Source organism: Marmota monax, unplaced genomic scaffold, assembly GCF_021218885.2.
Source record: "Marmota monax isolate L192 unplaced genomic scaffold, Marmota_monax_Labrador192_F-V1.1 WCK01_AAM20220418_F8-fsc00037, whole genome shotgun sequence".
Lineage (NCBI taxonomy): Eukaryota > Metazoa > Chordata > Mammalia > Rodentia > Sciuridae > Marmota > Marmota monax.
In genome coordinates, this window is record NW_026693245.1 from 3,696,589 (window position 1) to 3,710,118 (window position 13,530).

General features: G+C 31.0%; 1 protein-coding gene across 1 annotated transcript in view; it reads right to left on the reverse strand.

Moving 5' to 3' along the window:
- Positions 1-13,530, reverse strand: part of Hcn1 (hyperpolarization activated cyclic nucleotide gated potassium channel 1) — a 355,144-nt gene that overhangs the window by 76,805 nt on the left and 264,809 nt on the right. Inside the window, exon 5 of the mRNA XM_046456309.2 lies at positions 383-529. Coding sequence (XP_046312265.1) covers positions 383-529 — 147 coding nt within the window. The remainder of the gene's footprint in view (positions 1-382; positions 530-13,530) is intronic.

The following is a 13,530-nucleotide window of genomic DNA, read 5'->3' on the forward strand; positions in this document are numbered from 1 at the left end:
TGGGAAGAGTAGAAACCAAAACAAAACGAAACAAAAATTTAAGATACATGAAAAGTTTTTGTAAGCATGAGATTGGGAAGGCACAGACAATGAAGCCATAAGAAAAAAATTGGGGGATCCAGGAAGACAGACAAAATACTCAGAGAATCATAGTTAGAAAAATCATTTTCAGGTACTTTTTTGTTAAAAATTGAAAGTTTTGTTTTTCTTTTTGGCTTTTGAATGAGAGAAAAATAAATGAGAATTAAGGTAAAAAAAGTCTTAGCATTTAGTTCCGGTTTTTATTTTGAGTGGTGTTATAACATAAACCAGAGGATTTCCAAAGAAAAGAAGAAATAAACAATGACAATACATCACAAAGATCGAGAACAATAAATCTTACCTCTCTCAGAGGATCATTAAGTTCATTGAGAATATTTTCTTCATCAAAGATTTTGCCTTGGTATCTGTGTTCATAGTAATCATGTATCTTCTGACGCATATCTGCTGGTAATTTATGGAAGGACATGTATTGTTCCACTTGCTTATACTGCAAAGCAAGGAAGAAGAAAATCAGAACACATTGTCAGGCTGTGAGAGAAATCATCACATTGCTTTCTTGTGCTATATTGAAAAACATTTGAATAACTGATGACAAAAGGAAGAACTCCGTTAAGAGCAGGGAACTCATGTACTAGGTTCTTATGTGCCTACTTGGTGTCACATACTGTGTCAGGCATTTTATTTAGGTAGCACAATAGAGTTCTGAAATGTGGAAAAGAGGCATGAAAGGACTTTAGAGTGAATTTAAGAGTGTGAGGACAAAAAGACCAGTGAAGGGACAAGAAGAAAAAAATAAGTAAAACAGGATGCTGCTTTTTTCTAGCTGAGTACTAAAAGAAATATAATATTGCTGCTTCATTCTTCAATTGAAGGAAAAAGAATCTTGTAACTTTGAAAAGTACAAAAGATTTTATTTTAAACCTTCCAACAAAATATCTGACCCTAATTAAATTTTGAATCTAAAGGCAGAGGGCTTGGCAGTTGTTTGCAAGTCATAGATGCTTAAGCAACTAAAGATGCCCAATAAAGTGCTCAAAATTAAGAAACAGGATATATCAGGCTTCCAATTTAGAGTTTAAGGGAATGTCAGGATGAGAGTAGCTCTGCATTATTTTATAACTGAAGGTTAATTTAGATATTTTATTCAAGCAATTAGTTCTTAAAGTTGATAGTTTATATGACTCTGGGAGAGGTTTCTTTGGGGGAAGGCAAATCTTCAGGCCTAAACTCAGAAACTAAGATCAGTGGCAGACCGACCTGTTCATATTTATACACACAGGCACGTACACAATCTTTTAAAAAGTAACATCTTTGCTAAACACACAGGATCATAGAAGAATGGGTATTACCTATGAGCTTAAATGAAGAGAAGAATTTCAGGCCTTACCCCAGACATACATAATCAGAATCTAAATCTTTAAAAAATCCCCAGGTAGATCATATACATATTAAAGTTTGAGAAATATTCCCTAGGTCTTTCTACCGCAGACAGTCATAAGGCCACACTTTGAAAACAAGGAATGTAAACCTAAAAATTACTAATGATAGAATGGAGGAAAAATTTAAAAGTCTGTAATAAAACTGGATGAAGATACTGTAATGAGTATTCCTATAAATAGAACACAATTAATATATTTTATATGGAAAAATATCTAAGATCTTTTCTTGATAACAGAGTTTTGGCTAAAAGACCTAGGTCTCTTGATTCTTTGTCCAAGATTATGGTAATTGGGAAATGACAAAAATCAACATACTGTATTATATTTCTTCAATTTCTTCCTACAAATTTTTCTTTCATTTAAAAAACATATTGTTTGAAAATTCCTTTTTGTAGAATAGAACCCTCAAAGAAAATATCACTTTATCACAAGACTTGATTTGGTAACCATACTGTTGCCCTGGTATTTAAAGCTGGAAATCTAATGTATCTCTTAGAAGCAACTAGATTATAATATGGCAATTTGAATTTAGTCACCAAAGCATCACTGCCATTGTATATAAGTGGTTTCTAGTAAATACTTGAAAAAAATGCATTCATTTTCCCTGGAGAGCTCAAAAGACATACATCTATCTAGCTTTGGTAGCCTACTTCTAGAACCTGGGATTTTGTCTGCCTAGCTTCTCATGCAGCTGCTCCATATAAAATAGTTTCAGTGACTTTATCTATAAGCCTGCAATACAAGATAAAGTTGATATGTAACTGTATTATAAAGGCTCTGTCTTTATTTATGGAAATATCTATGCATTGGATACATAGATATTTCCATAAATGTACGCTTGGCCAAAAAGGATGTCAGTGGGATATGTAACACATGTTCAGAGTCTGAAACTCTACTGGAGACCCTCAAGGTTTGCTTCTGCACTAATAATTTGAAACTAGTTCACGAGGCTTGCTTAGATTGTCTTAACTGAAGATCTACAGTGAGCCACATTTGGGATCTCTTTGCAGAGAACATAGCTGAGCCAAGATTATTTGCAGAGACCTTAGCTGCTCATGAGAGAGACTCAGACAGCATATTCCTGTTGCCCCAAGATTGGGCCCACAGGAAACTGAAGACTCTTGGACCTGAATGCTTATCTCTATTAGCTTTCTCTTGCTCCATTTTGTTCTTTGACTTTAAATAAACATGTCTTGGGAGTATACTCTGTGGAGTCTGGTGACTCCTGCAAATATCTAATCTTGGGAAAACAACAAAACAGCTTAAGATTTCAGAACTGCAAAAATTCTGATATTCACTGGTATACCTCCTTGTACGTGTTTCAGTCCTAACAAAGGATTCGCCTTTCTTTGGGAGCAAATACAAAAATCTCTGCTTCCTTTCCACAACACACTGCTTTGCCCAACTGCTTGGAATAGTAAAATCTGTAAATTTAACTGATATGTTATGTTTTACATTTCCTCCTTCCTTTGCCATGCATCTCAAGAATATGGAGAGGCGGACTAAAACTTAGTAGTTTTTTTATTCATTTGGAGGCTCACTCATATAGGGAAAATATAATCTATTCAACATTCATCTCTGGAATTGGAAACATAATCCTTGAATAGCTAAATATAAACTATTTTATTTTTATAGAAAAACAGGGTTAATTGGGTCTAGTTATTTTTCCTCACATAAGTCATTTCACTTCTACACCTGTTTTACTAATCTATAATGAGAGGGTGTTAGATCCAATGATCTTCCTTGTTCTTTCAGATCAAAGTTGCAAACTTCTGTGAAAATTTCTAATGCTAGATTTGACTTTTGAGTATATATTACTTATTTTAACCATTTGTTAATGCATAGTAATTATTGATCTAACAAATATGAAATGATTTCTGTGTGATAATGGTTTTTAAACAGTTGTCAAGCTACCAGTTCCCTCTGGAACTTGTTAGAAATGCACAGTCCTTCATAGTCTCCAACCCAGACCCACTGAATCAGAAACTTTACATTTGGGACACAGCAGTCTGTGTCCTAACAGGCCCTCCATATACTGAAATTTCAAATCACTGCTACATGCCATGTATAGTGTTATCTTAGGACATCAGGAAGCACATTGTAGTCAGAGTAGGAAAAAAATAAATTCAGTTTTTGGCAAGTTAAGTATAAAATGCTCATGGCACATCCTCATGCTTATATGTAGGTCAGGCACTCAGAGGAGGAAATATGTACGTCATCAATGACTAAGGGAGCACTAAGGGACACTGTGTCAGATGAGGAAAAAAGAGTCAGAAACTGGAAGTAGCATGGGAAAGCAGGTGGGCCACAGAAGCTGATCAAGTTTAGAGTACTGATAATTATCATGAGTACCTGAGAGGAGAACCAGAAAACGTAATGAGCAGAACCTAAAGTGTCAAGGGGAATGATCAAAAAGTATGTATTCTAAGAAAAGAGGCACTGGACAGTGCCAACTAATTTGGAATTGAGGTAGAAATCTTTGTTAGAATAAAATACTTATAAAATACTTATAAAAACAGGGTGCTATTTCTTCCTGTTTCCTTCAAACCTCACAGAACTTGCAAAAATAAATGGAAGTCTCATTTCCGTGTATGATATGAAAAACTAACAATACAAACTACTTTTTTGAAGATGACACCTAGTGGTAGCTGGAAAATGAAACAAACCAGATGCTTGAAGTTGTACACAAACTGGAAAAGTTAAGAAGAAAAGAAAAGAAAAGAAAAAATAGCAACGTTTCCATTGTAGTCACAAAGCATGTGCAAAAGATTACTTGATACATTCAATAGTCACTGTTAAATAGATATTTAAAAGGAGAGATGAAAATAAATTTCTTTCTTAAACATAAGATCGAAAGTACAGCCCCTCAGAGCCAAAGGGACCATAAAACAATTACCATTTAAAATTCTGTTATACTTTTACTTTTTAATTTTCTGCATAATTGAGAAATATATGAAAGTAATGCATCACACGGTATTAAAAATGATCTAATGTGTGTTTCTAACTATCGTCCATTCTCAGATTGATCAGCCTGACCCAATATTCTTCTGTGTCTGTTTCTTATACAGATTTATGACAGGCATCATTCATTGACTTTTTGTCAAAAATTGGGATTTGGCCACATATAGTCTCTCAGATCTTCCTTTTTCATGCTATAATTGTGTCTCTGGTATTAATTCTTCCCTACTCTCCTTTGTAAATTTTTTTTTCTTTTTTGGTACCTGGGAATGAACCCAGGGGCACTTAACCACTCAGCCACATCCCCAGTCCATTTATCTATCTATCTATCTATCTATCTATCTATCTATCTATCTATCTATCTATCTATCTATCTATCTGAGGCAGGGTGTGTCTAAGTTACCTAGCGCCTTGCTAATTTGCTGAGGCTAGCTTTGAACTTGCTATTCTCCTGCCTTAGACCACTGAGTCACTGGGATTACTGAGGTGTGCCACCATGCCCAGCTTCCTTTGTAATTCCATGTAGTATATTTATTTCCATTTATAGTTCAGAGAACTTTAAACCGTTTATAATGAAAGTAACAAGTCCCTTCCTTCTCTTCCACTTTCTAACTTATTACTTCTACTTTAATGCTGTACATGTGGATTATGACTTTGCACTTCTAACTGAAATTTCCACACCCATAAACTACTTATATTTTCCAACCATGTAAATATTGACCACAATGCCAAATGGAGCATTTGATGGCATTTACTTTTGTTTCTTGGGCTTTTTAAAACCTTCATATTTCTTTTACAATTAGTTTTATTACAATTAGTATCACGTCTTTCAGCCTCCATATCCCAGTTAATAGACACTGAGATTTATTTAGAAATTTTCCTACAGATTTCATAAAAATGAAAAACAGTATGTTATATATAGTTACTGTTCAACTGATGAAATTCCAAGATTCTCAGCCCAGACCTCAAATCTATAAAATATGACACGTAAGAAATTAACTTTTTCTCTCAGGAAGCATGGAGCTACTGGACAGTAACCTGCTTCATGATTTCTCAAGACAGTTTTACACATAGCCCGTGTCCACAGTGCACTCAACCTGTGCAGATTCCTTGGGTAAACTGGGACTATCAAAGTCTCATCTCTTGTGACCCAAACTGTGCTGATACCTCATTTCAGCACTCTTCTATATTTTATGGAGTGAGAGACTCCAAATGATCCCAGAAACAAGAATGAATGATGAGACAGCTGCCCTTAAAACACAACCACCTTGCCAGTGTGCCTTGCAGACTTCAGAGAAAACAATAAATATACCTCTAGGTACATTTAATTCCTACTTTTTATTTCAAAGGTCAATTCATTATTTGTGCACTTGTATTAAAAATAATACATTATAATGGCCTGTTTAGCTAAAACTTTTAACAGTTTTATAACTGATGTTTAAGAATATACTTTTCAAAATTAACATTATCATATATAAACACTAAATTCCTAAAGGTATTTTTAAAATTTTTTTAATTTGTTTTAATTAGTTACACATGACAGTACAATGATCTTGACATGGAGGAAATCTCATTGAACAAAAAATTAGTTTTACTCTAATAAAATGTTGGGCAAATAGCAGTACTTCAAATAAAGAATCTCTTAATAACTTCTCAATTATTATTAACTTCAAGCTTTTTAAAAAATATAATTTATGAGTTAATTCATAATGTATTTATATACAAACTATGAGACTATGATTAAATATAAATTTAATAATGCTTTAACAGCATGACTAAATTATGTTTCAATATTATATTCAATATTATTGTTACCAAGTGGATATCATATTTATCTGATATATATCTGTATATTGACATATACATATATACATGTATGTGTAATAAGTTTCAAAACCTATAACATCTTATCCAAAAGTCAGTTACTCTATTTTTTTCATAATATTTGGTGACAGTTATTTTTGTAATACACTTCTGAATATACTATTTAGTCTTAATGGTCATATATGTATTATGTAATTTAATTGATATTTATATATTGTATTACATACAAGTTAATGTAATAATATATATATAATATTTTACATTATTAAATATAGTATTACACTTAATCTAGGTGACATTAGACTAATATAAAAGCTTTTTCCTGAATATTACAAAGGCTATGTATTTTGAATTTCTGACATGCATCTCGAAAATTTTTTTAAATTAAAAAAAATAGACAAAAATAGAAAAAGAAAGATACACTATATAACCCTTGTGTTGTCACCTGGAGGTTGTTAATATACAAGCACTTTTTGGTGCCCTTACTACTTGACATTAGTAAAAGTTTTACCAAGGTAAATATTATTCTCATTAAATGTTTCTTAAAACTATGTTTTTATTGTGAATTGAAATATTTTTGGTCAATAATGGAATCAATTTTCATTTTCAAATTATATATAAATACTCCATTAATTTGCTATTTGTGAGTAAGCTATACTAGCTAAAATATAATTCCTTCAAACTTGTTCTGGATCATGCAAAATTTACAGAAGCAGATAAAGGGGCATCTGCCAAAAAAATGAAATTAAAATGTTTATGATTTCAAGGCTGTCTATAGTTTTCTGTGTATCAATTGACAGGATTGATACACCTTGGTATTGTAAAACACCCATGAGAGTTGGAATCAGTTGTACCTCAACTTTTTTTTCTGTTATATCCACTGGGTTTTTGATTTTGAGTTTATGTGTGTATATATATATATATATATATATATATATATATATATATATACACACACATACATACACATTATTTTTTAGTGTTTTCTTATATATATTTATATGAAATTATATTTAATATACTCCATGCATTGAGAGTCAGTGATAATGCATGGAATGTATCTGTATATACTATATACTTAATAGAGGTAATTACTGAAAAATCTTTAAATAAAAAAGATAAAAATCTAGTTGAATTTTAAACACATGCCTCATGTTCAGTACAAATACAGTTATCAAAATGATGACTAAAATGATATTTTTCTAATAGCTTAAAATTTCTGTAAAATTTACATTTAAATAATTATATAAAATAGGTTTTAAATGTAATTTTAATAGTCAAAAATGAAATATTCAACTTTTTCTTAAAGACCAATCCACCATGAATTACTTTGTTATATTTAAAAAGATCATCACTGGATTTATGACTGATTTATCTAATTTTTTACCAAGGATAGTTTTAGTAGTGCTGATTAAAGGCATGATCTTATAATTAAAAGTAAAAAGTAGTTTTTAATGTTAAAAAATTAGATTATATGTAACACAATTTATCAAATATTATCTTCAAATTTTTTTCAGCAAGATGGGATCATTTGTAAGAACCATGTTATCAACATAGCAATATTGTCAATTCATTACCAATTCCTACTTAGAAATTTTTCTTTTATTAAAAATAGATACATGGTTACTTTGTGAACAATTTTTAAGATGTATTGTCATTGTAGGGTAAATCTTATAGTAATAAAGATTTTGTACTTGAATTTGATCACTGATGAATTAAATGGAGGAAATAAAGGAAAATCACAAATGAAGAAAAGCAAATATTTTGTTTTAGTAGATGCTTAAGTTAAATATTTCCATTTTATCATCTTTCTCTTTTTTGGATAGCTTGGTAATGAAACATACATTTCTCACTAGGGGAGTGAATACTTACCTCTCAAGATAGGATGCCTTTTTAAAAAAAATTATTGTATGTGGTAAGCAACTATTATGCCTTGAAAAATCATCAGAAATACAACTTAATGTGTTGAGAAACTCCTCACAGAAATTACAAGCTTAAATTTGTTCTCCCATCCAGAATGATCTCTTTGAATGTAAACAGCTATTTGCTCTCTTATTTATGAAAATAAACTGTCTATTCAGATATTTGTGAAGAATTTTACTTTCATCTATTTAAAAATAAAAATTTGGAAACTGTTTATGCTATCTACAGTAGCCCATAGTTAATTAATAATCATTAATATTATATCTCTGCTTGAAAATGCCAAAGTCGAGCATTGTTTTCAAAATGTCAGTTTGACATTGCTTAATTTAACTTAACTAAACAAGTACTTGAAGAAATAGTAATAATGATAGGTTAGTGGATTTAGCAATTAGAAGAAAATGTTTACTTACTGAGCAAGTAAATTGTCCATATAAAGCATCCTTAGAAAATTAACTTATTTGTAATTATAGAATAAAAGGGGATAGATGATTCCTAGAAACAAACAAGTCCTTATAACCATTATGATAGAGTTAAAATATGCTTGAATATTTTAACAGTTCTTCAAAGTGTTTCTCTACTCTAAACAACTTTGATCTTTATTACTGTAGTTTATCTTGGTGTGTGTGTGTGTGTGTGTGTGTGTGTAAAAATATTTATTAATCCCCTGCCCCCTACCTTTCCCTCCAAAAAAAAAAAAGAAAGAAAGAAAAATATTTTGTTGTTTAATTGAGCAAGAGTACAAATTGATATAACACCCCTACCATGGTAACCTAATCACTACTTCATTTTTTTTCTAAAGGACCATTTAAAACATACTATGCTATTTTAATACTCCTTTATTCCTTCCCCCTACAATTTCTTTTACTCACAGATAATGACTTTATTTCAAAAGAAAGAACTTTCACACAAAAACATCTACCAACTCATAGACACACCTAATTTTCATTTCTTTCCCTTTTGAAGAGTCATCTCCTCTCTCATATGCGGCTAATCTTCCCATTGTGTTTGAATATGTTCTCCTTATGGTTCCTCAGATATACCAGCATCTCCTCTCATTGCTATCTTATCCTCAACTGTATATATTGTCTCTGGTCAAATAGTGTACATTTATTGTTTTTTTAAGCTTTAATTTACTTTAACTGATAAATAATAATTGTAAATATTCTGGGGTACAGAGAGATTTTCTGAAACACATGTGCATTATGTAATAATCAAATCAATATAATTAGCATGTCCATCACTTCAGATATTATTGATTGGTGATGAGAACACTTAAAATCCCCTCTTCTACTGTTTTGAAGTATGAAATATATTAATTATAGTCAGCCTACTGTTCAAGAGAACATATTTCTCTTCTCTAACTTTATGTCTTGGTCATGACCAACTTCTCCTCATCTTCCTTCCTACCAACCCTCCTCCCTCTACGGTAACCATTATGTGACTCTACTTATTTGAGATAAGTGCTTTTAGATTCAACATATGAGTGAGTTCATGCAGTATTTGTCTTTCTGAATTTGCCTTATTTCATTTAATATAAAATGTCCTCCAGGTTCACCTATATTGTTACAAAACCACAGGATACCACTCTGTATATGGCTGAATACTATTACATTATGTGTGTATACCAAGTTTATTAATATATTCACTTGCCCATCTAAACAATTATAGCCATAATCATAATGATATTTAACACTTGTATATTAAATTTTATTTTCCAGACACTTAGCTAAATACTCATATTTACTCATTTTATCATCATAACTGCTTTAGGAGATTGTTAAAATTATCAATACTTTATAGATAATGAAACTGAGACACAAAAATTTAAATAACTTGTGCAAAGTCACACAATTAGTTAATGCTGAAGCCAGTATTTGACCCAGGTAATACAGTTTCACTCTGTTTGTATTTTTATGCAATGGATGATATTCATGTCTTCAAAAATGACTACTACATATCACCCATTTTTCTTCCCTTTCTCAAAAAATACTTTTAAAGATTCATTTACACTTATTACCTCACTGTCCACATGATTATTACTTTTAGAGTAATAATTTGGGCAAATTAAGTATGATTAAAATGGTATAACCATTTTTAAAATTTGGGTACATTGATTATTTTCTTATTAACTCCTTTGTGTATGAATATGTATATTTGTGTGTGTGCTTTTCAATGGGCATATATCTATGAACTAATTCTTTAAAGAAAAGTCATGTTGAATCCCCATTGTTAATATATATTCACACTGAAATAGAAATTTAAAACACAATGTGTTTTCAGTATCATCTTTTTATAACCCCAATTTTTTAAACTTTTAATGATGGACTATAAATTACATAATCCCTGTATATGTGTGCACTAAGTAGATTAGAAGCTTGAACAGGGTATTGTTTAATATAATTCATTCTTCTTCAGTAATTTTGGTCAAAATATTTTTTTTTGCATTACTATTAGCTTGGTTTCCATTAGTAAGTCTCTCTAGATTGTTTTTAATATGACTGTTTCTATTTCATTGTTCATGAGTTTTCAAATTTAAATCAACTAAATATCTGAGGATATACACAATTGATTGCTAAGAGTAAATATCATTTGGAAAATAATGAAAAGAAGAGAATGAATTAATGACCCATCAGAAAATTACCATGAAGAAGAAATGCTTGATGAAAAAAGAAAAAGCTTTGTCACTGCTTAGCTTTTACCCTTCTTTAGGTTAATTAATTAGTTTATCAAAAACAAAAATTCTAATGAAGGTATTCCTTCTGTGCAAGTTAAAATTACAATTTTCTTTTGTACATAATATAAAATAATATTTAAATGACTTATCAAGTTTGACATAATGTGGAATTAGGAAGCAATGGAGTAGCATACCCATGTACTAACACAATTAGTCACAATCTGTGCTTCACATTAGAGTATTGATCATTTGTCAGTCTTGCCATGAAACAATTTATATTCCTGTATTAATGCAGCAGGGTACATTATAATAAGTACTATAAGAATCGTTGGTAGCTACCTGCCAAAGAGTACCAAGGTATTATTAGAAGACTATGCTAAGTATAACCCTACAGAAGGGAAAGAAAAGCATACTCTTTCAATCTAAGTTCAAAATGAGTCTTAAATAAGATCCATATTAGAGAATACTAGTGATTGATTTCAAAATAGATACACACACATAGATTTTGGACATTTGCATATCAACATATGGAAATTTGGCCTTCTGAATACATGTTTATGTATGTAAGACAGATTGAATGATAGTAGTTTTAACTGTATTTTATTAGTACATATTAACATTGCTTTGAATTTGATGGCAAATCAGCACAGCATTGAAACTTTTATGTACAAAGTTACCAAGAGAAAGGGGACATTTTGAGAAAAATCACTCACAGAACTCATGAATGAAAAAGGATCTAAACTTTTACAGCTGAGACAGTGTGAAACTAACAGTCACTTATTGATTTAAGTCTAAAATTGGACTGATTTTTCATTTTTAAAAAAGCCACATCATACTAGGTTCCAGAATATACTTCCTGGAGTAGAGAAGAAAGGCAAAGAACTTCCAGTCTAACTAGTATAAAGTTAAAAGTGACATATTAACATTAGCACCATTCATCAGGGAAAAACCAAATAAGTTTGCCAGGTAAACATCTTAATAGTTGAAAGTAGCTGCTTACTCAAACTATTAGGACCAAAGATAGATAACAGTATTTCAACGGGATCTCCAGACCTGTTCCACTCAACCATAAAAGGGGTAAGTTTCACACTGTTGTTAAAAATCAACAAGATTGTTTTGTTAAACTTTTATAACAAGAAAAGATTCTATTTCAATTGTTAAGTATTATATGGTCCCAATCTAGAAATGATTTCTGAAAATCAACTGTTAATGATACTTGTTTGATCTACTTTAAAAAAAATCTTCTCCATGCTGAATGATCTCAAGGAGACACATTCAATCCATAGTCACTGTAAATGAGCATATTTCTGGCCAAGTGTTTAGCAAGGTGATACAAAAATGATAGGAAAAAATAATACACCATTACAGTTAAGTTGGTGGAAGGGATGGAATAGTTTATAGACATTTGGATAAATGATACATGATAGGAGAATTTTAGAAGTATATATTTGTAGGTATACATTTCTTTTCTAGTTTTCTGACTTTTATTCCTATGTGTATTCTGATAAATACTAAAAGATTATCTTTAGGCTAGACTTTACCATTCAACCAAGACTCATATATCCAACTGCCTAATTACCAACTCCACTTGATTTTTGCAAACTTTTGCTTAATTTGCAGGATCTAAAAAAACTTGACTTGACAGTTTTTGCTTTTGTTTTGTCATTTTTATTAGTGAATATTAATTATACAGAATAATTGGTTTTAGTAAGGGTCTCACAGTATCACATCCAATGCCAAAATTGATCACCAAAATCCATTTTACCATGGTTTTCTGCATATCAGATAATGATGACTTTCTATTAGTAGCTGACACCAGAAACATTGCAGATGTTGTATTGCCATGTTTCTTTCTCTCATACACACTTCTATCAGCAAATACTATTGAATTTGCTTTTTTTTCTTTATAGACTTATGTAAGTGCAATTTCTATATAAAAGTCCACACCCTTTTTGAAGTGAACATTTCCACAGGCAGTCATTACCAAGTTTTACTCCTGGTCCCAGGAAACCACTGTTCTGTTTTCTGTCAGTCTTGGTTTTTCTATTCTAGAGTTCCACATAAATATAGTAACACAGTATTTAATGTTGTGCATATGGCTTTTTTTTCTCCTGTAAGCATGATTCTTTCAAGATATGTTTATGTGTTTCATATGTGGGTAAATATTTTTTCTTTTTTATTGATGAGTAATTGAATAGTTATTGATATACTCTTGGTTTTTTGTTTTCAGCATCTCACTGAGTTGGTTGGGGCCTTGCAAAGTTGCTGAGACTGACTACGAACTTCTGATTCTCCTACCTCAGCCTCCCTATTTGTTGGAATTACAGGCATGAGTCACTTGCACCTGGCTGGATCTACTTTTAAACTACAGTCACCTATTAATTTAATTTATTTTTTAACTGTTACATAAAAACAAACATTGTGCACAATAATGGTTTAACTACTCCATAAAAAACACAAACTTGCAAACAACAGGGTACTATGAGCTATTTCAATATGCGTACACATTGTGTAATGTTTGAATCAGATTAAACATTTCTGTCTCCCCAAGCATCTATCTCAATTTATTCATATCTCTGACTTCAAACTTGGTCAAATTAATCACCATCTTTTTATGTAGATTATTACAATCATTTCTAGCTGGTCTCTCTGCTTCTGCTTTTAACAGCT